The 27,650-nt window shown below is 36.7% G+C and overlaps 1 protein-coding gene across 1 annotated transcript in view; it reads right to left on the reverse strand.

Moving 5' to 3' along the window:
- Positions 1-27,650, reverse strand: part of LOC149192784 (uncharacterized) — an 80,827-nt gene that overhangs the window by 23,970 nt on the left and 29,207 nt on the right. The window contains exons 5-6 of the mRNA XM_089407110.1: positions 14,172-14,268; positions 13,855-13,910 (exon numbers count right to left, since the gene is read on the reverse strand). Coding sequence (XP_089263236.1) covers positions 13,855-13,910; positions 14,172-14,268 — 153 coding nt within the window. The remainder of the gene's footprint in view (positions 1-13,854; positions 13,911-14,171; positions 14,269-27,650) is intronic.

Genomic DNA, 27,650 nt, shown 5'->3' on the forward strand with positions numbered 1-27,650 from the left:
TGAAATATCTCATAACAAAGGAGAAAAAAACTGGGTGAGTAATCATATCCTTCAAGAAAATAGGTCTAGAAACCTCGTAGATGACAGATAAGGCAACCGAATGGTTTGCTGTCCATTTTTGAGAATGTGTTGGAGTTAGGCCCCTATGATTTGGCCTCTTGCTGTCCTTGGTGTAATTATGTGCTGGTTGCTTTGTTTTGACCTTCCTACTGATACACTTTACCTGCATCTGATACTCTTTATCTGTTGATCTCTTTTCATCCTGTTTATCTTCATTGACTGTAGTAAAAATCAAAATTTACCTTTTACCTAGAATGAATTACAAAATTTCGAGCATTTCTTCCCACCATTTTGGCTGTGGTATTCCGTTTTCTGAAGCTTTCTGAGGGTTTCATCTGTTTCTGTATACCTGAAAAATGTAGGCTAAATTGGGAACAAATATTTTATTTCATGTTCGACATAGAATAAGTTCTCTAGGTTTTCGTAGAGCACCCTGCCTGTAGGCAATGCTTTTATCCCTGCTGCACTTGTTGACGAACCTGCTTGGTTGCCTGCATAATTATTCAATTTTTCCACATAATCTTTATGCCTCATTAACCTGTCATTAATCACCAAAGGACTGGGTAGCCCTTTATTTTGCAAAATATCAAACTTCTCCATAAAAGCGTTAATCTCTGCCCACATGTAATGACATCTTCTTTCTAAATTCTGCATCAAAGTTTTCTTGGTTAATACCCTTTTGATTTCCAAAATGGTTTCTGTCCTGTCATTAATGCCTAACTCTTCTAGCTATTCTTTATTTCTAGTATTCAAAAAATGTATAAGCCTGTTGGCTTCCTCAGGCATTTTTCCTAGTTCTGCCTTTGTTCTTTGAATTTCTTCTTGGGCTGCCTTCACAAGATCAATTTGCTAAAAAATAACTTAGATAGAAGGCTAAACATAATTTATGGATTAAGTGATGTTTTCCCAAAGAATTCTCTTGATTTCTGTTAGAGGCTTGTCAAATGTAAGATCTTTCTCCAATGATTTTACTTTGTTTTCTAACATTTTAATCTCTCTTGTTTTTTCTGCAACATTTACCTTTGAGAGATCATAGCTTCGTTCCATTTTGGCATATTTCTCCTTTAGCTTATTTAGTTCTAAAACTTGTAGTTTTAGGTCTTCCATTGATTTTATTAGCTCTTCTATGCTCAAATTAGCAGTACTGCCCTATGCTACACCTGCTGTTCCTGTTGTTGCTGTACCTGTAACTGCCTCTGCTATGACTACTAGAATATTTGGTGCCAATGCTGCTCCAAGAGTTGATGGGACTACTGTTGATACCACTGGTATTACATTGGGAGGCTAGGAGGTCGACTCTCCCTGCTTGTCCTTCAATGCCTTTTCAAGTGCTTGTTCAATATCATTCAGTGGTTCATTGAGCTTTAAGAGTAAATCCATCAGCTCTTCCTCAGATTTTTGCTTTATAACCTCATCAGTCTGTGGATGTCTTGAAGGTGGAAGTTTTAGTTGCTTCCTTAGGGCAACAATATCTTCATCCTTCTTTTTAATCAAAGCCTATGTAGCCTTTGCATCTTTGGGATCATGGTCCAATCCAATAATTACTTCTTCTAAGGTTTTTATTCTATTATTATTGGCTTCAGAGGAGGCTTTTCCAAGTGTAGTTAAGCAGTAGTGTTGTCCAAAGAATTTTGTAATCTGTGGGCCATCATTGCCTTGCTAGTCAAGGTTGAGTAAATCATTTCTCTCGTTTGCTTAGGTAACTCAATTTGATCCAAAGGATGAATATCCTTTGCCATGACTTCAAAATTTGTTCTGAGATAATCTGCTGTTGATCTAGGCTGCTGCACTTGGGGTTTGAAATAGCTCATTATCATCTTGCCTTCTTTGATGTCATAAGCTGACATCAATCTTTGTTGATTTGTAGGAACCATCTTCAAATATCGGTTATAAAATTGCAGCCTCAGTGGATCATTCCTGGCTTTTATCTCTGTGAATGTTTTCTTGATGTCTGAGCATCAGTCCCTGGGGCTTGGAAGAAGATATCTCTACGCTTTTCTGCCTTTCTAACTTCTGCCTCTGAGAGCTAGTGGGTGTTCCTCCTGTTGGGAAAGTTTGCTAGCTTTCCACTCTTTCTTCCCTCTGACTATCTGTATTTCTTCTGCAAATTCCTCCTCTGAAAGGGGATTTAATCTCTGTCTCTTTGTTCCAGGCTGTCCTGATGGTTCACTGGTAGGGGTAGTTTTTTCCCTGTCTCTCCTTTTGTTTCTTTCCTCATTTAAAGGAGTTTGTAGAATTGGAGGCTCTCCTATATTGACCTGAGTGGGGGGAGTCTGTATTTGAGCCTGTTCTCTGGAAGTTTCAGGCTGCTTGGACATTGTAGGTTGTTTAGTGTGTTGAAAGCTGGTCTCTAATTCCTTGCCATTTGATCTGTGAAGGTTGCTGAGAGGTTCCAGCACTGGAGGCACCAACACTTGACATTTGAGATAACTTAAATGATACCTGCCCCAAAAGAATCCAAGTCAAGTGTTTTCTCAAGATTTCTCATAACTTTCCCAAAATTGACATGTTCACTATCATGCTCTACTAGGGTACCTTCCCTCAATTCATCCATATTTGCATATTTTTCAATTTCTGGAATTCTATGGTGAATGTATGAGGACAACCTGTTCTTCATTCTCCTATCACATATAAAACTATTAGGATCATATGGTTTCCACTCAAAACTCTTTTGTAACTTAAGTTGCTCTTCTAAAAATTTATCTGCTTCTTTCCATGCTTCCCTAGTGTTGCAGACAAAAGGGCCTAGCTGGTTCTTGATTCTAAGCTGAGCTTTCTTCTTGGCATTACAAAAATGGACTAGGTATACATTTATCATTTGCCTGAAATATTCCAATGTAAAGAGTCTCATTGGAACATACTTTGGCAGCTTAAAAGGGCAGAGTTCACATCCATAAATCTTGATTTCTGTGTGATTCTTATATAGGTACCAGTCACCTATCCTGTACTGATTGAGAGCTGGAGAATTTTCTTCATATCACCATTTACCTAGGAGGGGAAGCTCCTATCAAAAAAGTGGTTGCTGGATGGACAAATAGGTCAATGAACTCATTGTAGGTGTAAGGTGTCTCAATGGAATTATGGAAAATAGGACTCCAAAAAATGATAGACCTTGGATTGCCTCTGGTGTCAAGTTTCTTGACATGGAAAGGGAAGCTGTCTAACTGATAATACAACAAAAGATGATAGATGAAAGTAGTTTATTTTAAGACTCCTTCATTGTCCAGTCTTAGGAATTGGTCATGAATTTTGTTGGCAATATAAGAGGCATAATAATATTTAACAACAGGGGGCTGTCCAGGAGTAAAAATTGACAATAATACCAAGGTTATCTCATCAACATACTCTCTGGAGTTGAATCCCATGATTGAGGCTATCATATCAATAATAATTCTTCCTGTATCTGTAAAGAAAACCTACAGATAAGGAGGTGGGCCATTAGGCTGACGTTTAGGGTCCATGAATATATGATAGATGTGAGTCAGTTCTGCTTGAGACAATTGGGGAGCTTTTTCAAGTAAGAATCCCATGGAAAGGGGAGTGAGAGCATGACTGGAGTGGAATTGCATCATTTCATTGATAGACTGAGCAGTTATGGGAAAAATGACTGTTTGACTTGGGGACATGACTGCTCTCTAGTTAGGGTCATAATTGGCACAGCACTGATGAATGATATCTGGGAAAACATGGACTGAAGGGAGGAAGTAAATGGGAAGATTGGATTCCCACAGTCCTAAGATGTCAGAGCCGTTAAGATAGCTGTCTCTAGCTTGGCAAAAGATCTTAAGGTGGTTTTCATCACTGGATAAGTCTTTTATATGAAAATCTTTGTCAGCCAGGGGCAGATAATCTAAATGTTTGTGAGGGGCATTCATAGTACAAAATTCAGAGCTATAGGAGTCTCCATCACTGGTTCTTGTGGATTCAGGAATGGAACTCGGGTTTTCTGTGAAAAATAGTGAAAACAGTAGGTTTTGGAACCTATATAGTGAACAATGACTGAATGTATAGCGAAATTGGTATTTTTTGTGGAATATTCAGTATAAAGCCAAAACTTGCAGGGTTTCGGTGGAAATGGGTAAATACTTGTATTGGGGAAGTGAACAGTGCAATGGCAGGATGGATAACAGGTTCTGGATGGTGTCGCTGCAAATTTTCTGACCAGGTGGCGGTTGAAAAGCTTTAGCGGTTGACTGGGACGTCACTTTGCATGGGAACACAGTTTGCCATATAAAACATCGAAAATGACATTTCATAGGTTTTATTCACAAAATCTAGGTTGGCGGGGGTTTTTTGGATTATCAGGCGGGTGACGTATGCAGGGAAATGACATTTTGTCGTATTACGGAGGGCGGTAAGCGGGATAGGATCGCACCGCTTTTGGAGTGGGCAGTTTTCGGCCGGGGGACAATGATCCCATTGACTGCAAGACGTGTGGCGGAGGTACGGGAGGAAAATTTCCTGGTGATTGCGCGTTAACGCGTGGTCACTAGGGGGTGCGATATCATCGTCGACCGTTGGATGATAAGGACGAGATCTAACGGTGGACGGGAGTGGGGTACGACAGGGCTTTATGTATGTGGGCCTAATATATTTAACAAATAATCAATCATATCGGGTCGACTGAGAATGGCTAAGGAGGTTATTAATTTAAACTAGAGGGTTAATTAATCCCGTGCAATAAAGCAGAAATTCAAGGTTCTTAATGGGTTACTGATTAACTCATTAATCCTGATTTTAATACGGATTATGGTTATATTTGACCGGGGGCAGGATATTTAACAATTTGGGGTTTTTTCAATATATTTAATAATACGGGATAGGGTGAACTTTTTGGGAGTTATATAATATAAGTCAGAAATTAATATGAAGCAATGTGATAAAGAGTTCTAAGTAAAAACATTAGAGTATACATTTAAACTTAGGCTTAAAGTGGAAAAGGGGTTTTTATGTGATATGGCGCATATGAGAGTGAACGAATGATTTATGGATGGTTTAAGTACTTAGGCCATTTAAATTATTGGGTCGAGGGTCCAATCCCTCCAGAAGTCATAGAAATGCTCTGAGCCCCTTTAGCTTTCAAAGACCTTAATACTTTAGGGGGAATTAGTGAAGCCTTTAGGGAAAAATGTGAAGGGAAGTTAATTATTTAACCTTGTTCTGCTTGAACTGCATCAAGTGAAATGTTTGCCTTGCACTTGTGATAAAAGTGAAACTTAACTCATTTAGAGACACTATCCATCACAAGTAATTCTGCAACATCATCTACCTACCCTACCTACTTTAGCCTGACATTTTTTCTTCTTTATTAGGGTGCACTTGGACTGGCAAACCCTTATCACACTTTTCCTTTTACATATAGAAATCTATCTAAGTCTAACCTTATTACATCCAAGGGCTCAGATTAAACTGTTGAGCTCCTTTTATTCACTCTACCTATCTACTTATCTGCCAAGATTAAACGTTTGGTCAGACTTTATTCTCTACTTCTAAAACATGAAATTCAAATATGAACTAGTCAAGCTTAAGCTGTTTGACTATTCATCAATTGTGGCATAAGTTACAAGTTGCACACAATTTGATTATTACATAAGAGTAAAAAGTAGTGGCATTTAGACTTGCACACTTTCCTTGGTCTTTCTTTTGGTGGGGTTCATTTTCCTTCACTTTTTGACCATTTTATTTCTTTTCACCCTTTGATTTTTCTTTTAGGGTATACCCTCTTTACATTTTTTAATTTTTTTTTTGATTTTTTAACAATATGGAAAACCTTTGCAACAAGTAAAGGCATGAACATATTACATAGCCATTAAGTCAATCATGAAATATGACCCCTATTGGTATAGGAACATAACATTGGCTCCACTTGGGGATGGATTTTCCTGGTGAAAAGTCAAGAACAGTAGGTCAGATGGCCTCTGAATGACTTTGACTGTGCTATGAAATCTTCTTCTGCCTGTTGCTTTATTTTCTATATGACAGTAATGCTTCTGAAGCTTAGGGCCTTCTCTCCTGGCTTCAACTCTAGCAAGTTACTATCCAATCCAAACTGTGACATTACCAAGGATATAGTATGTACATGTTAAGATCAGAATACATTAAAAAGTAAGATCATAGTAATTTTTTAGCATTCGACCATTAACTGGCCCTTCTTCTGTTTTTGTGCCATCCAAGTTTTTGAGATAGTAAGTATTGTTCCCTTGTAAGGCATGGATAATAAAAGGTCCTTTCCATAGGAAGTCAAACTTCCCATGTTTTCCCTTATCCTCTCTCCTGGAATCCCATCTTAAAACTTTGTCTCCAAGGTAGAAGTCTTCTGCCTTGGTTCTTTTATCAAATATTTTCTTAAGTTTCTCTTGTAACACTTGGGATCTTTGATATACTTCCTCTCTGGTCTATTGCAGATGGATGGTCTGGTTTATCCTCCTTTGAATATCATTGGGTTCCACTTGAGCTTCTTGAAGTAATTTCATTACAGGGACTCCTAAATATGACATAAATACAACTTCCATGCCATAGACTAATTCATAAGGACTAGTTCCAATAGATTTCTTGGTGGTAAGTCTGTCTGCCCATAGTGCATTAGTAAGTTTCTTGTGCCAATTTTTCTTGTTCTCTTCCAATAATTTCTTAATAATATTAATTAGGCTTTTGTTGGAAGACTCAGCTAGACCATTACCTTGAGGGTAATAGGCTGTGGAATGGCCTAAAGTGATATGGTATTTGTTACAAAAACTTATCATTTTCTTGGATTTGAAGGTAATAGCATTATCAGTTATGATCTTTTCAAAACAGCCAAATCTAGACAATATGTTGGTTTCTAAGAATCCTATAATCACTGTGTCATTGGCTTGTCTAGAAAGAATGGCTTTTATCCATTTGGTGAGATACTCTGTAGCAGTTGGAATCCATTTATGTTGGCTAGAAAGAGGAGGATGGATTTCTCCAATGAAGTCCAAACCCCATTGTTGGAAGGGTTTTTCAGTGCAATTGGTCTCAGGGGTAAAGGTAATAGTTTTCTCTTGCCTTCAAAAATTTGACATTTATGGCAAGTAGTGACAAATTTCTTTACATCAATGAACAAGGTTGGCCAATAAAATCCAGCCCTCAGGATCTTGTCTGCAGTTTCTTTCCAGTAAAAATGTCCACCATAGTCTCCTGCATGAAATTCTTTGAGAACCTTGTCAGTTTCTTCTTTTAATAAACAATTCAATAGAATACCTTCATGATTTTTCCAAAAAAGAGCATTATCTAAAATACAAAACTTTGAAGCTTTCATCTTTAAAAACCTTTTCTTTGTTCTAGATAACCCTGGAGGAGCCTGCAGGTTTAATAATACATAAGTTATATCAGCATACCAAGGTGAATCTAAGAAGGCCTGGCTGATTTGTGGAGTTGCCATCTCCTGTTCATTATCCAGTTCATTAATGTCTAGGGCTTGACAATTTGTTTCAGTCATGAGTTTGGCCAATCCCTGTCCTTTTATAAGCTTTGTAGGTTTTATTTCAATATCATACTCCAATATAGTAGCAATCCATTTACCTCGTTTGCCCTCAATTCCATCCTGAGTTAGGATGTCTTTGACAACAACATTTGGTACATAGGCTATTACATGGGAGTACAATATGTACACTCTAAAGTCTTTAATAGGTGGTGCATCCCTAAGTGCTTTACTAAAAAAGGCTATAGGTTTTTCACATCCTCGATCATCATTTTGTAGTAAAACAATTGCTATGGTGTGTTCTGATGCAAATGAAAATATTATGAAGTCTCCATCAAACTTTGGACTTGTAAGGACTGGTGTTCTGGTCAAAGCCATTTTAATTTCTTCAAAGGCTTGTTTGGCTTCAACTGTCCATTTAATACTTGAATCATTTTTCAACATATTATTAAGCAATCTAATTAATTTCAGCTAAATTAGATATAAATCTTCTCAAAAAGTTAATCTTTCCTAGGAAAGCTTGAAGTTCTTTGACATTTCTAGGGTGGGGTATTTGCAGAATAGCTTCTATTCTAGCAGGATCAATTCTGATGCCCTCTTTGGAGATAATATGGCCTAAAAGTTTGTCTTCCTCTAGACCAAATAAGGACTTCTTAGGATTTAAAGAAATACCATATTTTCTACATTTCAAGAATACTTGTCTCAGATGATCCAAATGTTGCTGATCTGATTTAGAATAAACAGTCAGGTCATCTAGATAAATAACCAGAAAATCATGAATTTCTTTTGCAAATGCTATGTCCATTGCTCTTTGGAAGGTTTCCCCTGCATTTTTTAGTCCAAATGGCATTTTGACATATTTGAATGTGCCCCTTGGCGTTGTAAAAGCAGTTTTTTTTCCTGGTCATCGGGATGAACCAGAATCTGGTTATAGCTTGAGAACCCATCCAAAAGTGAAATCCTAGAAGCACCTACCACCCTCTGCAAAATGTGATCCATCTTGGGTAAAGGGTAATTTTCCTTCAGAGAAACCTTATTAGCATTTCTTAAATCAACACATAATCTGATTTCTCCAGTTTTCTTCCTAGTAGGTACTAGATTAGACACCCACTTTGAAAACCTAATAGGAGCAATTATCCCTACTTCATACATTCGTTTGATTTCTTTTTCAATTAAGGGAAGCAGTACAGGGTTAATTCTTCTGAGCTTTTGCTTGAATGGTTTCTGATTTTCCTTCAGAGGTATTGTATGCTGAATTATGGAGGTGTCATAAGATTTCAGGTCTTCATAACTCCAAGCAAAGACATCCTGGAATTCTCTCATTAGTTCAACATATTTGAGTTTTTGGTCAGGGGGCAAAGATTTAGATAACTTTACCATTTTAGGATCTTCCTCAGTTCCCAAATTATAGTCCTCAATATCTGCTTTTAAGGGTTCCATCTTAGGTTTCTTTGGAATATCATTGAAATCAAAGAGATCTTCCAAAGGAGTTAATCCCTGAGGCAAATGATTGTCTTTTAAATTGATTACTTCAGATTCTCCTTCAATAATTTCATCAATATCCATTTCTTTAAGATCTTGCATTTCTTTATTGGTAAATTTTGTTGGGTGAAGCATTTGAGTTGCACTTTCTGCTGAAATGTCTGTTTCTATCTTATTTGTTTGATCAAACTCACTAACTGTATCTACATCTATGTTAATGTTAGAAAATTCTTCATCTAAGGTCAAGAAATTGTTAATCTGCTTATCACTATCAAACACTTTCCAGTTCTTCAAATTGTCAGGTATCGCTGGCCTATGTCTAATCTCAGCTATGAACTGATGATTAGGTTCGAATGGTAATTTGCAGGTGTTGGCAAACATTACTAGACTATGAGCTTGCACATTATGTTTTCTTGGGCTTTGGCAAGCTTGGTTTCCAGAAATGTGTTGAGAATCTCTATCACTGTATCTCTGTAATACTTCAATCTGGGATCATTTGTTGAATACTATCCTTTAATTTGTTGAACTATTAACTCAAAATCTCCTAAGACAGACACCCTAATTGCTCCTAATCTTTTAATAAATTTAAGACCTAGCAACAAAGCTTCATATTTTGCCATATTATTGGTGCATCTAAAGTTTAATCTATAGGCATGACCTTCAACATGATCGTTTTCAAGATTGTGCACCCAAACTCCTGCTCCTGCTCCTAATTTGTTAACTGAACCATCAAATTCTAAGTGCCAAAGAATTTCATGTTCATAATTGGTGTCAGGAGTCTCAGGAATCTGTTTAATAGGGAGATCTGGTTTTTTAGTTTCTTTTGTTTTCTCTTGGGTGTCTGATGTTTCATTGTTCTCAGAAATTTCTTGTATTTGAACACTAGATTTTTCATTTGTAATTTATTTTGGTTCTGCTGCTAAAACTTCCAATTCATTTGAGGAATCACTTTCAACATTGTAAAGAATGAAAGAATCCATATCAGAGTGTACTGAGTAGATAGGGAAATTTTGGGGTTTCTCCTGACTACTTACAACGTATTTCATTAAGGTTTCTCTGTATAGTTTCTTGGGTTGACCGAACACTGAAATAGTAGCATAAGACATGTCCAATTGTAGAGATCCTTGAAGCTTTGCACCCCAAGACCTGGACAATAACATGCCATACTTTGGTGGAATATCTACTACTACTATGTCCATTAAGATTGTTTTGGCTGGATATTGAACTAGTGATACACACAAGTCTTTAATTAATCCTAAACATCTGACCTAACTTGAATCGAAAGAAAAGAGGTCTTTATATGGCTTGGTGATGTCTAGGTCTAATTTCTCCATTACAGATTTAGGCATTAAGTTATGAGATGCACCAGAATCAATCATGGCATTATGAAGCATTTTATCATGTATGTTCAAACTTACATAGAAATGGGGGATTCCTCAATCTACTGTTTTTTCATTCACTTCAGGGCCAAAAATCGATTCAGGCTGGTCATCAAAAACATTTACTGAATCTTCATCAATCGAGATTTTGAGTGATCTACTGATCTGGCTTCTGTAGACATCATGTTTAGCTAATTCAGACAATGGAACAAATATTTTTAATTTGCCTACTTCAGTCTCCAGATTAAAAGGTTTTTTCAGTTTGAGTTCTTGTATGTCGGATAGTTGGATTCTCTTTTCCTTCTGTATTGTTTGTGTTTCTCTCCTGCTCAGGAGTGGAGTTATGGGATGAAGTTGTTTCCAAATCGACTTCTGGAGGTTCTTCCATGTTTCCTTTGGAAGGAATAGAAGTGGAAGGTTGTCTGTTATTTTGTTGATTATCAGATACATCTTCAATAATTGGATTAGCTGGATTAGGATCTGTTCTGGAAAGAATATGTACAGGGGTAGTATTGGTCTTATCTTTGTTAGGCTACTTTTTAGCTTTCTGTTTATTGGTATCAGGGATGTCTATTCTTCTGCTCCTCAGGTTATATTGTTTGTGGACTTCATAAATGGATGTATCATATCCCTCCTTAAAGTCAAATGATTCACCTGACTGAGTTTGGAATTGTTTAAGAATGTGAGCTTCTTGATCCTCTTAGGTCAAGAAAACTTGTTGTTCATTGTTGAGTCCCATTAAATTGATTTGGGTATCTTCTTTTGGTTCATCAGAAGTTGAGGCTTCAACATAATTTTCCTGGAATGGGGGCCTAATGTTTTGATCAGGGCCAGTCTTTCCAATGTTCGGGTTTTGGTTCTTCCTAAAATTTGGATTTCTCCCAGTGTTACTTGGTTGAGCAGCCCAAGGGGATTTCCTTTCAGTTGTTTCTACTCTATCTCCTAGCCTATCCATTCCTTTAATAATAGCGTCCAGTTTCTGTTCCAAGGCAGAGGGTTCTTCTTTCAAAGGTATCCTCTTTTCACTTATGGATTTAGCTCGTTTTGATATCAGGTTGGCTTCAACGCTGACAGCTATACTTTGCATATCTTCTAAAGTTCAAGGAGCTATTTCCCTAATTTGGTATGCCATATTAGAATCAAATCCATCAGGGAATTTGATTAATGCCAAATTTGGAGGAGGTCTGAGGTTTTGAGGGATAACATTGTAAACATTATTGAACCTAGCATAGTAATCTTGCACAGTTTCTTGTGTTCCTCTCTTCAGGTTTTCATATTCTGATAAGATCTGGAGAGGATCTTTCTTCTTTTCCCATCTGTTCAAGAATGTTGTATAAAGAGCTTGTAGGTCATTGATACTGTTTGCAGGGAGGGCTCTAAACCATGTTCTAACATCTCCAGTCAGACTTTGAACGAAGATTCTCATTCTGACATCATCTGTATCAATTTCATATATCTCAAGGTAGTCTGTCATATTTTTGGTATGTTTTTGTGTAGTGTAAGTGCTAGAACCATCGAAAGGGGTGATTTTAATTTGATAATCTTGGAGCATAGCCCTTGGATTGGCTGGCAAAACCAGAGAAGTGTATATGTTTGCCATTGCAGTAGATAGGGTTGAAACAACAACTGGGGTTGGTCTTGGAGTGGTAGGTGGAGGGGTGGAAGGGGTGGTTTGAGGTTGAGATGTCTGAGGTGCTGTTGATGAACTTGGAGAGGCTGAAGTAATTACAGAAAGGTTTGGTATTCCTACAGAGGTAAGCTTAGATTGAATGGAATTCTGCAAATGTCTATCAAGATGTGAAGTGACAATCTCAAGTTGTAAATCTTCGATAAATAATGGGTCATGAACTATGTGGGCTAACCCAAAATCAGAAAAAGTTACAAATAAAGAGGTCTCAAAATACTCATCAAAGGATTCGTCCTCAAGGTAAATCCACTTCACAGGACAAGATTTTGATCTGTATAAAGGCCTAGAACTAACAGAACTCTCTTGGCTTTCTTGTCTCCTAAGAATCCTAGGGATCAGATTAGGGTTTTCAAACATAGGTGGTGGATTTGGATCAGGGTTAGCTCTGGTGTAATGAGTCCTTTTTGAAGCCAAGTTTCTAGGTACGTTTTGGTTTTTCCTCTAAATGGGCTAGACAATACAACTTCTTACAGTTTCTTTAAGAGGCTTTAGGTATGGAATTTGAACTTTCTTAAAGACTTATTTGATAAGAGGAACTGATTAAGAATTTGAAACCAGATGTTCAATCCATAAACTAGACCAGAGATAGACTGAAGCAACATTCATTTACTTAAGCAATTGCAAAGCAAGAGCAGTTCAAAGGCTACCTAGCTAACTTTAGGCTCCGTCTGTAGCTTATAAAATAAACAATAGTAACAAAAAAATTATTCACGTCCCCAGTGGAGTCACCACTATGTTATCACTCAGATTTTCCTTGAAGTTGTTGGGAAGAGGAAAGGGGTTTGAGGTAACCACAAAACAACTTTTGAGTACAGAATCTAGCCAATCTGTACTCAGAGAGGGCTCTCTCTTTATGATTTAGCTTGGTTTTGAAAGATATTAGGCTAGTTGTGAAGTTTAAGAGTTTTTTTTTTTTAATTTGGGTGGTGAGATTCAATAGTAGAAGGGTAAAACTGAGTAGCTCAGGCCATTCGGCTAATGGAGTCAAAGAAGATGGCTTAACTGGACTTGGTTTCTTAACAAAAGATGGTTTCACAGGGCAAGATGGTCAAACAGGGAACAAATAACAACTTGGGATAAATGGAATGGGTTTAAAATGGGTGAAGGGCAGTTAAGAATCCTTCATCATATTTAAGGAGGGAACTTGAATGATTACTACTAAAGAGCTATTAAGTATTCTTTAATAAATAATCAAAATGAACGAACTAGAAACAGAAGCAATTAAGATTTCACTGTTTATCCTAATTCAGAAGAAAACATGGAGAATAATAACGATTGAAAATAGAGTGCAATCAAGCATATTCTGAATTAATCTTTTTCGTTTATCATTCAGATGTGAAACATGGATGATATAATAAACAAAGAAAACTTTAAAACATAAGGTATAGAGGACTTATTGATCCGGTGTTTGATTCAAGAAATCTGTGAAAAGTCCTTTGCTTCAATTCTTTATCCAGCAAGCCATACAAAAGTTGGTCCAACAACACTTTACTCCAAAATAGTCAATATTACAACAATGTCTAAGAATCCACACTCAATACTCCAATTGAGGGGGTATTTATACAAAACTTTTTACAATGAAATATCTCATAACAAAGTGAGAAAAAAATTGGGGTGACTAATCATATCCTTCAAGAAAATAGGGCTAGAAGACCTCATAGATGATAGATAAGGCAACCGAATGGTTTGCTGTCCCTATTTTCGAGAATGTGTTGGAGTTAGGCCCTATGATTTGACCTCTTGCTATCCTTGGTGTAATTATGTGCTGGCTTCTCTGTTTTGACCTTCCTACTGATACACTTTACCTGCATCTGATACTCTTTATCTATTGATCTCTTTTCATCCTGTTTATCTTCATTAACTGTATTAAAAATCAAAATTTACCTTTTACCTAGAACGAATTACAAAATTTTGAGCATTTCTTCCCACCATTTTGGCTGTGGTATTCTGGTTTTCTGAAGCTTTCTGAGGGTTTCAACTGTTTCTGTATACCTGAAAAATGTAGGCTGAATTGGGAACAAGTGTTTTAGTTCATGCTCGACATAGAATAAGTTCTCTAGGTTGTCGTAGAGCACCCTGCCTGTAGGCAATGCTTTTATCCCTGCTACACTTGTTGACAAACCTGCTTGGTTGCCTACATAATTATTCAATTTTTCCACATAATCTTTATGCCTCATTAACCTGTCATTAATCACCAAAGGACTAGGTAGGCCTTTATTCTGCAAAATATCAAACTTCTCCATAAAAGCATTAATCTCTGCCCGCATGTCATGACATCTTCTTTCTAAATTCTGCATCAAATTTTTCTTGGTTAATACCCTTTTCATTTCCAAAATGGTTTATGTCCTGTCATTAATGCGTAACTCTTCTAGCTGTTCTTTATTTCTAGTATTCAAAAAATGTATAAGCCTGTTGGCTTCCTCAGGAATTTTTCCTAGTTCTGCCTTTGTTCTTTGGGTTTCTTCTTGGGCTACCTTCACAAGATCAATCTACTCAAAAATCACTTGGATAGAAGGCCAAACATCATTTATGGATTGAGTGATGTTGGCCCAAATAGTTCTCCTGATTTCTGTTAGAGGCTTGTCAAATGTAAGATCTTTCTCCAATGATTTTACTTTATTTTCTAACATTTTAATCTCTCTTGTTTTTCTGCAACATTTACCTTTGAGAGATCATAGCTTCATTCCATTTTGGCATATTGCTCCTTTAGCTTATTTAGTTCTGAAACTTGTAATTTCAGGGCTTCCATTGATTTTATTAGCTCTTCTATGCTCAAATTAGTAGTATTTCCCAGTGCTACACCTGCTATTCCTGTTGTTGCTGTACCTGTAACTGCCTCTGCTGTGACTGCTAGAATATTTGGTGCTAATGCTTCTCCAAGAGTTGATGGGACTGCTGTTGATACTACTGGTATTACATTGGGAGGCTGGGAGGTCGACTCTCCCTGCTTGTCCTTCAATGCCTTTTCAAGTGCTTGTTTAGTATCATTCAGTCGTTCATTCAGATTTAAGAGTAAATCCATCAACTCTTCCTCAAATTTTTGCTTTATAACCTCATCAGTCTGTGGATGTCTTGAAGGTGGAAGTTTTAGTTGCTTCCTTAGGGCAGCAATATCTTCATCTTTGTTTTTAATCAAGGCTTCTGTAGCCTTTGCATCTTTGGGATCATTGCCCAACCCAATAATTGTTTCTTCTAAGGTTTTGATTCTATTATCTTTGGCTTGAGAGGAGGCCTTTTCCAAGTGTAGTTGAGCAGTAGTGTTGTTCAAAGAATTTTGTAATCTGTGGGCCATCAATGCCTTGCCAGTCAAGGTTGAGTGAATCATTTCTCCCGTTTCCTTATGTAACTCAATTTGATCCAAAGGATGAATATCCTTTCTCATGACTTCAAAATTTGTTCTAAGATAATTTGCTGCTGATCTAGGCTACTGCACCTGGGGTTTGAAATAGCTCATTATCATCTTGCCTTCTTTGATGTCATACGCTAACATAAATCTCTGTTGATTTGTAGGAGCCATCTTCAAATATTGGTTATAAACTTGCAGCCTAGTGGATCATTCCTGGCTTTTATCTCTGTGAATGTTTTCTTGATGTCTAAGGCACCAGTCCTTGGTAGCTTGGAAGAAGATATCTCTATGCTTTTCTGCCTTTCTAACTCCTGCCTCTGAGAGCTAGTGGGTGTTCCTCCTGTTGGGAAAGTTTTCTGGCTTTCCACTCTTTCTTCCCTATGACTATCTGTATTTTCTTCTGCAAATTCCTCCTCTAAAAGGGGATTTAATCTCTATCTCTTTGTTCTAGGCTGTCATGATGGTTCACTGGTAGGGGTAGTTTTTTCCCTGTCTCTCTTTTTGTTTCTTTCCTCATTTAAAGGAGTTTGTAGAACTGGAGGCTCTCCTATATTGACCTGAGTGGGGAGAGTCTTTATTTGAGCCTGTTCTTTGAAAGTTTCAGGCTGCTTGGACATTGTAGGCTGTTCAGTGTGTTGAAAGCTGGTCTCTAATTCCTTGCCCTTTGATGACCCTATAGCTGGTATACTTGTTTCCTGTGAAAGTTGGTGAGAGGTTCCAACATTAGAGGCACCAACTCCTGACCTTTGAGATAACTTAAATGATACATGCCCAAAAGAATCCAAGTCAAGTGTTTTCTCAAGATCTCTCATAACTTTCCCAAAATTGACATGTTCACTATCATGCTCTACTAGGGTACCTTCCCACAATTCATCCATATTTGCATATTTTTCAATTTCTGGAATTCTATGGTGAATGTATGGGGACAACCTATTCTTCATTCTCCTATCACATAAAAAACTATTAGGACCATATGGTTTCCACTCAAAACTCTTTTGTAACTTAAGTTGCTCTTCTAAAATTTTTTCTGCTTCTTTCCATGTTTCCCTAGTGTTGCAGATAAAAGGGCCTAACTGGTTCTTGATTCTAAGTTGAGCTTTCTTTTTGGCATTACAAAAATGGACTAGGTCTACATTTATCATTTGCTTGAAATATTCCAATGCAAAGAGTCTCATTGGAACATACTTTGGCAGCTTAAAAGGGCAGAGTTTACATCCATAAATCCTGATTTCTGTGTGATTTTTATATAGGTACCAGTCACCTATCCTGTACTGCTTGGAGAGCTGGACGATGTTCTTCATATCACCATTTATCCTAGGAGGGGAAACTCCTGTCAATAAAGTGGTTGCTGGATGGATAAATAGGTCAATGAACTCATTGTAGGTGTAAGAGGTCTTAGTGGAATTATGGAAAATAAGACTCCAAAAAATGATAGACCTTGGATTGCATCTTGTGTCAAGTTTCTTGACATGGAAAGGGAAGCCATCTAACTGATAATACAACCGAAGATGATAGATGAAAGTAGTGTATTTGAAGATTCCTTCATTGTCTAGTCTTAGGAATTGGTCATGAATTTTTTTGGCAATATAAGTGGCATAATCATATTTAACAGCAGGGGGCTGTCTAGGAGTAAAAATTGACAATAATACCAAGGTTATCTCATCAACATACTCTCCGGAGTTGAATCCCATGATTGAGGCTATCAAATCAATAATAATTCTTCCTGTATCTGTAAAGAAAACCTGTAGATAAGGAGGTGGGACTTTAGGATGATGTTTAGGGTCCATGAATATCTGACAGATGCGAGTCAGTTCTGCTTGAGACAATTGGGGAGCTCTTTCAAGTAAAAATCCCATGGAAAGGGGAGTGAGAGCATGACTAGAGTGGAATTGCAACATTTCATTGATAGACTAAGCAGTTATGGGAAAAAGTACTGTTTGACTTGGGGAATTGACTGCTCTTTGGTTAGGGTCATAATTGGCACAGCAGTGATGAATGATATCTGGGAAAACATGCATTGAAGGGAGGAAGTACATGGGAAGATTGGATTCCCACAATCCTAAGATGTCAGAGCCGTTAAGATAGCTGTCTCTAGCTTGGCAAAAGATCTTAAGGTGGTTTTAATCACCGGATAAGTGTTTTGTCTGAAAATCTTTATTGGCCAAGGGTAGATAATCTAAATATTTGTGAGGGGAATTCATAGGTACAACATTCAGAGCTATAGGAGTCTCCATCACTGGTTCTTGTGGATTCAGGAATGGAACTCGGGTTTTCTATGAAAAATAGTGAAAAGAACAGGTTTTGGAACCTATATAGTGAATAACGACTGAATGTATAGCAAAATTGGTATTTTTTGTGGAATATTCAGTATAAAGCTAAAACTTGCAAGGTTTCAGTGGAAATGGGTAAAGACCTGTATTGGGGAAGTGAACAATGCAATGGTAGGATGGATAACAGGTTCTGAATGGCGTCACTGCAAATTTTTTGACCAGGTGGCGGTTGAAAAGCTTCAGTAGTTGACTGAGACGTCGCTTTGCATGGGAACACAGTTTTCCGTATAAAACATCGAAAATGACATTTCATAGGTTTTATTCGCAAAATCTAGGTTGGCGGGGGTTTTTTGGATTATCGAGCGGGTGACGTATGTAGGGAAATGAGGTTTTGTCGTTTTACGGAGGGCGGTAAGCGGAATAGGATCGCACCACCTTTGGAGGCGGGCAGTTTTCGGCTGGGGGGCAGTGATCCCATTGACTGCATGACACGTGGCGAAGGTACGAGAGGAAAACCGCCTGGTGATGGCGTGTTAACGCGTGGTCACTATGGGGTGCGATATCATCGTCGACCGTTGGATGATAAAGACGAGATCTAACAGTGGACAGGAGTGGGGTACGGCGGGGCTTTATGTATGCGGGCCCAATATATTTAACAATTAATCAATCATATCGGGTCAACTGAGAATGGCTAAGGAGGTTATTAATTTAACCCAGAGGGTTAATTAATCCCGTGCAATAAAGCGGAAAGTCAAGGTTCTTAATGGGTTACTGATTAACTCATTAATCCTTATTTTAATACGGATTATGGTTATATTTAACTGGGGGTGGGATATTTAACAATTTGGGGATTTTTCAATATATTTAATAATACAGGATAGGGTGAACTTTTTGGGAGTTATATAATATAAGTCAGAAATTAATATGAAGCAATGTGATAAAGAGCACTAAGTAAAAACATTAGAGTATACATTTAAAATTAGACTTAAAGTGGAAAAGGGGTTTTTATGTGATATGGCACATTTTTCCCAAGTAAAATAGGATTTTACTTATGAAATGACTTATGAGAGTGAATGAAAGATTTATGGATGGTTTAAGTACTTAGGCCATTTAAATTATTGGGCCGAGGGTTCGGTCCCTCCAGAATTCAAAGAAATGCCCCGAGCCCCTTTAACTTTCAAAGAGCTTAATACTTTAGGGGTAATTAGTGAAGTCTTTAGGGAAAAATGTGAAGGGAAGTTAATTATTTAACCTTGTTCTGCTTGAACTGCATCAAGTGAAATGTTTTCCTTGCACTTGTGATAAAAGTGAAACTTAACACATTTAGAAACATTATCCATCACAAGTAATTTTGCAACACCATCTACCTACCCTACCTACTTTAGCCTGACATTTTTTCTTCTTTATTAGGGTGCACTTGGACTGGCAAACCCTTATCACACTTTTCCTTTTACATATAGAAATCTATCTAAGTCTAACCTTATTACATCCAAGGGCTTAGATTAAACTGTTGAGCTCCTTTTATTCACTCTACCTATCTACTTATCTGCCAAGATTAAACAGATTGGTCAGACTTTATTCTCTACTTCTAAAACATGAAATTCAAATATGAACTAGCCAAGCTTAAGCTGTTTGACTATTCATCAATTGTGGCACAAGTTACAAGTTGCACACAATTTGATTATTACATAAGAGTAAAAAGTAGTGGCATTTAGACTTGCACACTTTCCTTGGTCATTCTTTTGGTGGGGTTCATTTTCCTTCACTTTTTGACCATTTTATTTCTTTTCACCCTTTGTTTTTTCTTTTAGGGTATACCCTCTTTACATTTTTAAATTTTTTAACAATATGGAAAACCTTTGCAACAAGTAAAGGCATGAACATATTACATAGCCCATTAAGTCAATCATGAAATATGATCCCTATTGGTATAGGAGCATAACACCAGTGACATTGAGCACTGTACCGGATGCCTGCCTTAGGGCAGATGAGGTCTGAGTCAGGCTCAAGCCTTGGGGCCGACCTTGGACTAGGATACAGACCGAGGAGGCTTATGCCTGATTCCAAAAGTGGGAAAAAGGACAGAGATTCCTTGGGATTTCCCGGGTGTTGTGAAACTTTCAATGCCTGCTGGTTATACTAGTTTAGCAGAGGGTGCCGAGACTGTTACATGACGTAATAAATAAAAAAATAAATGTAATGTCCCTTAATAATAAATAATAAATAATAAAAATAATAAATAATAATAAATATTAAATATTAAATAATAAACAATAAATAATAATAAATAAATAAAATAAATAAATAATAATAAAATAATAAATTAATTACATGCTTTAAATAAATATAAATAAAAGAAATAAAACAAGAAAAATAGTAAAAATTAGTAAAACTATCAAAAAGTAAAAACAAAAGAAATAAAACAAGAAAAATAGTAAAAATCAGTAAAACTATAAAAAAGTAAAAACAAAAAAATAAAACAAGAAAGCAGTAAGTTGCATGTTGACACATGGAGTGTGTGCATGTGGTTCCCCTTCTAATGTTTGCTCTATTTAATAGATGGTGAGGAAGATGAGAGGCATTCCATCATTCCATGATTCCACCATCCATTCTCTTGGGAGAATAGTGTTCTAAGACAAAGGATTCCCTGGCAGTAGTACATTGATTGAGGGCTCGGGGGTGGCCAGTTGTAGCAAGTTTTTGTGTAACTAAGCCTACGGTTGGGTGAAGAGTTGTCCCCAAAACCTTGTTGCAGTTAGAAAACTTCAACTAGCATTAAACCCAGAAAACACAGGTAAGTATCTCTACTTATAGTTTTGAATTTTGATGTTAATTAGTTGATAATTGCAAGTTGATTATAAATTGCTAGATTAATGTAATTAATTGTTTGTTGATATTTCAGGGCTGTTACACTGGGAGTGGATGATCTGACAGCTATTGTGCAGTCAAGATGCACGGAGGGAACATGCGCTGAGATTAGCGGGGCCCGGGGAATAATTACAAAGAATTTGTAATTATTTTAATGAATAAGCGAGGTTTAATAAAACTTAGGTTAAAAGGGGTTTTATGGGTATGGTGGAGTTAACTTTATAAAGCGGAGGGGGTAAAAAGACTTAGGACAAGGGGTGTTTTATGGGTTTTAGGAAAATTACAAGGGGAAAGGGTTTCACACTAGGAAAAAGGGGTTTTTGGGTAGAAATGACCTTTGGAGGGTAATTTGCTAGGGAAATGTGTGAAACCAAGGGGCAAAGGTGAAAATGAAGGGAAAAGGGTATTTTCTTAGGAAATGATGGGATAATGAGGAAATTAGTAAGTATGTAGTGGGGGGTGAAATGAAATGAGGGGAAGCTAACCAAATCAACTTGTGAACATATTTCACTTTCATAACTGCTCCTGCACACTGCAACACATGATCAAGCATGATAAATGTTCTTATGCATCAATCGAATTTTTACTTCTACAACCTTTCTTCTACCTGCCCTTTACTTACCCTAACCTTTTTTCTTCACTTAATTGGGTGCATTTAGGCTAGCATACCCTTTTCTTTCCTTTTTCTTTTGAAAAGAAAACTATCTAATTCTAACCTTATAACATCCAAGGGCTTAGATTAAACTGATGAGCTCCTTATTATTCTCTACCTAACTACTGATCTGCCAAGATTAAACAATTTGGCTAGATCTTTATTCTCTAACTATAAACATGAAATTTAAAGCATGAACTAGTCAAGATTAAACTATTTGACTATCATGGGTTGTGGCATTTATGACAAGATGCACACAACCATTATTTTGCATAATAAAGTAAAAATTAGTGGCACTTGGACTTGCACACTTTCAGAGTTTATTTCTTTTTGCTTTTCTCTCTAACCTAACATTTTATTTTTGCCTTCATTTTTTAGGGCATCTATTATAACATTTTCTTCTATATGGAAATATTTATCAAAATATTTTCTAACATTTTTTCAGTATTATTTTTGTCCATATCCTAGCTTAAGATTTTTTGAAAAATATTTTCATTTTTTGGACTAATTTATTCTAACTTATGAAAACCAAAAAATGCTACAACATAAGGCACTCCATCAGCTCCGTCAATGGATAAATCAACTGTCATGGAGGGTGAATCAAGTGAGCGAGGTGCATATTTTTTGCCTCATGAATTGTTGCGTTGATAGCAAATCATGATCAAGATTATAATATCTTATCTCCTACAGTCAATTATAGCCAATGTTGATTAACATAGGCGTAAAGCTCTGAAAACATTTATTGCATAAGGGTTTTATAAATATGCCTCTCGACATAGCTAAAGGAGACTTGAATTTTATTTGTAAACACTATCACATGTTCTCAATGCATGGAATGTTATCTTGTGAAAGATTTATAATGCTACCCGCTTCTCGTAGGAGGCCCCTCGATATAGTAAGGTCTTTATCTATTAACAATCAGTATTTAAGTTCATATTTCCCGTATATTTCTGTCAATTCATTTGAGTATTTGAATTTCGATTCTTAGATACGAGTTTGAGATTGTTTTGCTAATCATTTTATTGTTTAGGTGAAGAGAGATTCCAAATGCACATGGAAAGAGTATAATCTAACATAAGAAGAAACATAAGCATAAGAATCATAAGCTTTACATTCTAGTGATTTTCAATTACAGAACTAATATTTCCTTAAATTAAAATAGATTCATTTGAAAGTGTAATTTTATTATCGGTATGATTCTATTCATAAGCAAGAGTGATTTTATTTGAGTACAAGTGTGATTTCCATTTAAGCAAGTGTGATTTTCATTCAAGCAAGTGTGATTTTCATTTAAGCATGTGTGAATTTATAAGCAAGAATGATTTTATTTTAAAGCAAGTGTGGGAGTGATCTTATTTCAAACAAAGTGTGAGAGTGATCTTATGAGGCAAGTGTGAAGTTTATTTCAAGAAGAGTGTGACCATTATTTAAGAAAGGAAAGTAGAATTGATTTCATTTTGTATAAGTGATATATTTACTCACATAGCTATAGAGAAACCTATGCATTTCAATAACTCAAAACTTAGAAATTGAATGAGTGACAAAGACTCCTAGCACATACAGTGCACATACATTTCAATAGTTTACTATCACCGGTTGATAATTCATGGAAGTAATTTAACATCAATTAAATTACCAAACAGAGAGGATTCCTCAAATTTTCAAGAGGAAGAGGATCACAAAGAAGAGAACATGGAAAACTAAGATTTGGATTGGATATATTAGGTCCCACTCGCACTTCCAGGTATTTTACATAACATGGCGTTGTTAAATAAATATGACCCTAACAATTCGATCAAAGTGGAAGACCATTTGGATAAATTCTAATTACACCTACAAATGATTGAGGTACGTTAGGATGATATTGCATGTAGAATATTTCCATGTACCTTAGATGGTAGAGTAACTATCTAGTATAATAGTCTTCCCGTAAATTAAATTTAGAATTGGAGGAGGTTTAAAATATTGTTCCTTGAAAAGTTTGCTAATGATAAAACCAAAACCATGTTATTGAAAGAGTCGGGGAATTTAAAGATGGGGGAAAAAGAGAAATTTAAATATTTTAATTAGAGGTTCAATTGGGTATTGAATAAATTTCCCTCGAATAGGATGCCTAATGCCTCGATCATGATCGAATACTACACTTTTGCCTTGCCAACAAGCATTTCACAAGTCGTAAAGAGAGCGAAAAAATAAAATTTGGCACAAAATTTTGAAGAATCTATTGTTTTTGAAAGGACGTGCATGCGATTGGAGTCATTGTTGACAATGAATGATCTAAAGGCTCCAAGGAGATTGGAAAAACATCTCAAGCCTCTTCAAACAACGCCAAGGATAAGGAAGCTACTGATATTGAAAGCTTGACTAGGACCATCAAGTCCCTGTCCAAGGAGTTGGCAGAGTTAAAAGAAAGGACAAGTGAGACCACTATTAATATCAAGCCTCCTAAGTTCAACTTCATGAGAAGGACTAATAACAACAACAACAACATTAATCAACTAGCTTAGTTTGCATAGAGCTCAAATGTTGTGCTTAATGTTGAAAGCATGGGCATGGACAAATATTATTATTTTAATCAAGAATGTCATTCGAAAAATAAATTCCCACAATGGAACCACAATGTAAATGCTCTAGTTGTGCACATAATTAACACAATACTTTCAGAGGAACATATTGAGTAGACAGAAAAAAGAAGGAACTCGCTGTGGCTAAAGAAACTATGGGTATTGGACATGCAGTGAATACTTTCAGTCGTGTTTTCAATAATGAGAAGAAAATGTCGAAGAACCACAACTGAGTGAGATCCCAACTCAGAATAAAAATAGTCGATACAAGTTGAGAATTCAAGGACCTATTCCTAAACAAGAGTTGATGAGGCAAAAATTGAAGGAACACTTGTTAAGAAAAATCACACCACCTTTCAACCCAGCTCATAACATGCAGGATAAGTCTAGAAACAATACTACAATAAAGAACACTTCCGCCAACATTAAAAGTAAGTCTGCCATTCCGGAGGTGAAAAACAAAGTCACTCCTCCAGACACTTCGGTAATGCTTGTTGCGCAGGATTACAACATAGTGGAAGACATGAAGAAAACTCACATAAATATTTCAATATTCAAGATTACAAGGATAGCAAGCCAATGGTAACTACTTGTCCGAGCCATTACCTAGCCTTCATGAGGTGATAATGCTTCTTCTTCACAAAAGGTGTCCAGTAAGTCTTCTGGTTCCCTAGAATCAGTTGTTAATGCTGTAACATTAGAAGCCAACACTCTCCGACCTCCGTTTTTATTGACTTTTGAAAATTTCAATTATAATGTTCACAATTGTTTAATTGATTTTGGTGCATCAATGAATGTAATTCCAATGTTTGTTGCCAAGAAAATCAATGCCAAATGGGATAAGACCGATGCACAAATTATTCATATGGACATGTCTCTTTTCCAAGCTATTGGTGAACTCAAAAATGTTCTTATTCACTTATCATATGATCACCGAGTTCACCAGTACATAAACATAATGATTTTTGGACATCCAGGAAGCCTACGGTGTATTGCTAAGTAAAGTTTGGTCTAGCAAATTACAAGGGTATTTTCTACCGATTGGTCGCATTGATGGCTTCAATACAAGGGAAGGAATAACCAAATCTGGGTGGAATCAAAACCTTACATGAAACACATTGTTACACCTTTCGAAGGGAAAAGCATTCCTGTTGCTTTCACAAACTTAATTTTTGGAAATTGCTTTTAGGAAACTGACCTTGGGTGCTACCTTGCACAACCATCACCCATTTCACTAGATACACAAATGGAACTCCTTCCTTGTTCTCCATATGGTGCAAATGAATTATGTAATATATATGTACATAGTAGTAGTAATGCTAATATTAGTAAGAATAATAACACAGGGAATAACTTAGTAGCTCGTAATATTTGGACTCTTTATTTTCATGGTTCTAAGGCATAGGATGGTTCCAAATCCACTTGTGTACTTATTGACCCACATAACAAGAAACATGTACTTTCATGCCACCTGGACTTCGAGTTCACTAATAATACTACAAAATATGAAGCACTCATACTTGGATTGAAGAAAGCTATCGACCTGAAGGTAGAGCTCCTAAAGGTAATCGACTACTCAGAGGTGGTCACTTGTTAGGTACGAGATACCATACATTGTGTTTCACCTCATCTTAAAAACTACCCACATGAGGTATGGTGTTCGATAAATCATTTTGAAGCTTTTAATATAGTTTTTGTTCCTAGAGATAGAAACGCAGCTACAGATGCATTAACAAATGTTGCTGCTAGGATGTCACCATTGAAAAATGGCCTTTCTATTGAAATTTTATATAAACCATATGTACCTAAAAATGTTACTAATTTCCACGTTTTCAATGACTACCAATAGATAATACACTTTATGGCAATGGTGATGTATTAAAAGATGTTGCCATGAAGGAGGATGAGACGAACAGGTTTTGCAGGAAGCATCCAACACGCCTAAAGGAAACACTATGCCGAAAGGCATGGTGTCCCTGGAGAAATTATATGACTTGCAGAATAGGTTCAGAGGAAAAACTAACACGAAGACTTAGATTTCAAAGCTAACAACTAAACAAGTCAACCTTGGAACCCCACAAGATCCAAAATATGTGAACCTCAGTGCTTGTTGTTCTCCATGGGAATGAAAGAGTTTAATTGCCTATTCAAGCAGTATCAAGACACCTTCACATGGACCTACGACGATTTAAAGACTTATGACACTCGTATTATCCAACACATAATTCCTATAAAAGAAGGGGTAAAATCATTCCAGCGGAAACTAAGGAAAGTCTATCCAACTCTGGAAACCCTCATTAAGGAGGAATTGAGAAAGTTGTTGGATGCCTGGATAACCTTCAAAGTTAGACATTCCATGTGGCTCTACAATTTGATCCTATTCAAAAATAATTCTGGTGAAATACGTTATGTGTTGATTTCCAGAATCTTAACCGGGCTTCTGACAAAGATAACTATCCATTTCCATCCATGGAGCAGATACTCCAGATAGTATATGGGTATAAAATTTTTTCACTACTAGATGGTTTTCTAGGCTATAATTAAGTGCTAGTAGCTGAACCAAAGAGATTGAAAACTACCTTCCAGACTAAATGGGGAATGTTTGCTTTCAAGAAGATTCTGTTCAGACTAATCAATGTCAGTGCAAATTTTCAAAGAGTGATGGACATCAAATTTAGTGGCCTTATAGGTCAAAGAGTTGTTATTTGTTTAGATGATATTACTGTGTTTTCAAAGAATAGGTCAGATCATGTATGTCATCTAAAGCAGATATTTTAGCGATGTCAGAATTATGGGATTTCCCTTAATCTGAAGAAGAATGTCTTTGGTGTCTCTGAACAGATCCTATTGGGACACATCACAAAAAAGAGAAAAATCAAGATTGCTCCCGAGAGGGTCAAGGATATTACACAGATCCCATTTCTAGTGAACAAGAAAGATATGAAAACTTTCTTAGGGAAATTTTTTTTCCTTATAAAATTCATCTCTAATTATGCCCAGATAGTCAAACCTAGACAAGAGATGATTAAGAAAGGTGTAGTACACAAAAGGAGTTCGATATCATATTGTCTCGAACCTACATGCGAAGGAGACTCCATATGCAATATGGAAGGCCTTGACAAACCTATTTCAGAACAACAATGACCACAAGAAGCTAGCACTGAAGGACAAGCTTAGGAAAATCAAGATGGAGAAGGGCAAAAAAATACCAAAGTACTTGACCAAGCTCACCCAATCTTGAGATGAGATTGGAAGTGTTGGTATTAAAGTTATTGAAGTTGATCTGGTCAACCTAACACTTCTACGCCTTCCCAAGAGCTGGGACAACTACCAGGACTCAGTAAATGGTAGGGAAAAGATACCAAAGTGGGAGCTTTTATGGTATGACTTGATGCAAGAAGAGATCCGACAGAACACTAGAGATGGATCCTCATCCAACCATGATGATGAGGAGAACTAGGCCTTTGATGGAAAGGAAAAGAAAGGGAAAGGGAATTCATCCCAGTCCAATTCAAATTCTAGTCAAGGAGGAAAGAAGAAGGACTTGAGGAAGATTAAATTTTTTTACTGTCATGAGTTGGGACACTATGTCACGAAGTGTTCACACAAGAAGGCCAACAAGAAGCCCTCAAGAGGAGCGGCAGGTGAAGCTCTTGCTTCCAAATTCGAGTTGGATTTCACCCTCATTGCTTGCATGGTTATATCAGTGGTGAGTAGTGTGTGGTATCTGGATAGTGGAGCCTCATTCCATATGATCGAAAAAAAAGAATTATTCAGTGGCTTGGAGGAGAAGGACCTCCATATGCACATCGAAATGGGAGATGATGGAAGGTATAGTGCGACCAACATCGGTACTATTACTTTTCAGAGGGAGTCTGGTTCTCCTCTCACATTAAAATAT

The sequence above is a fragment of the Pinus tabuliformis genome, chromosome 2_2, assembly GCF_031772625.1.
Source record: "Pinus tabuliformis cultivar Carrire ecotype Pingquan chromosome 2_2, CPIR1, whole genome shotgun sequence".
Taxonomy (NCBI): Eukaryota; Viridiplantae; Streptophyta; class Pinopsida; order Pinales; family Pinaceae; genus Pinus; species Pinus tabuliformis.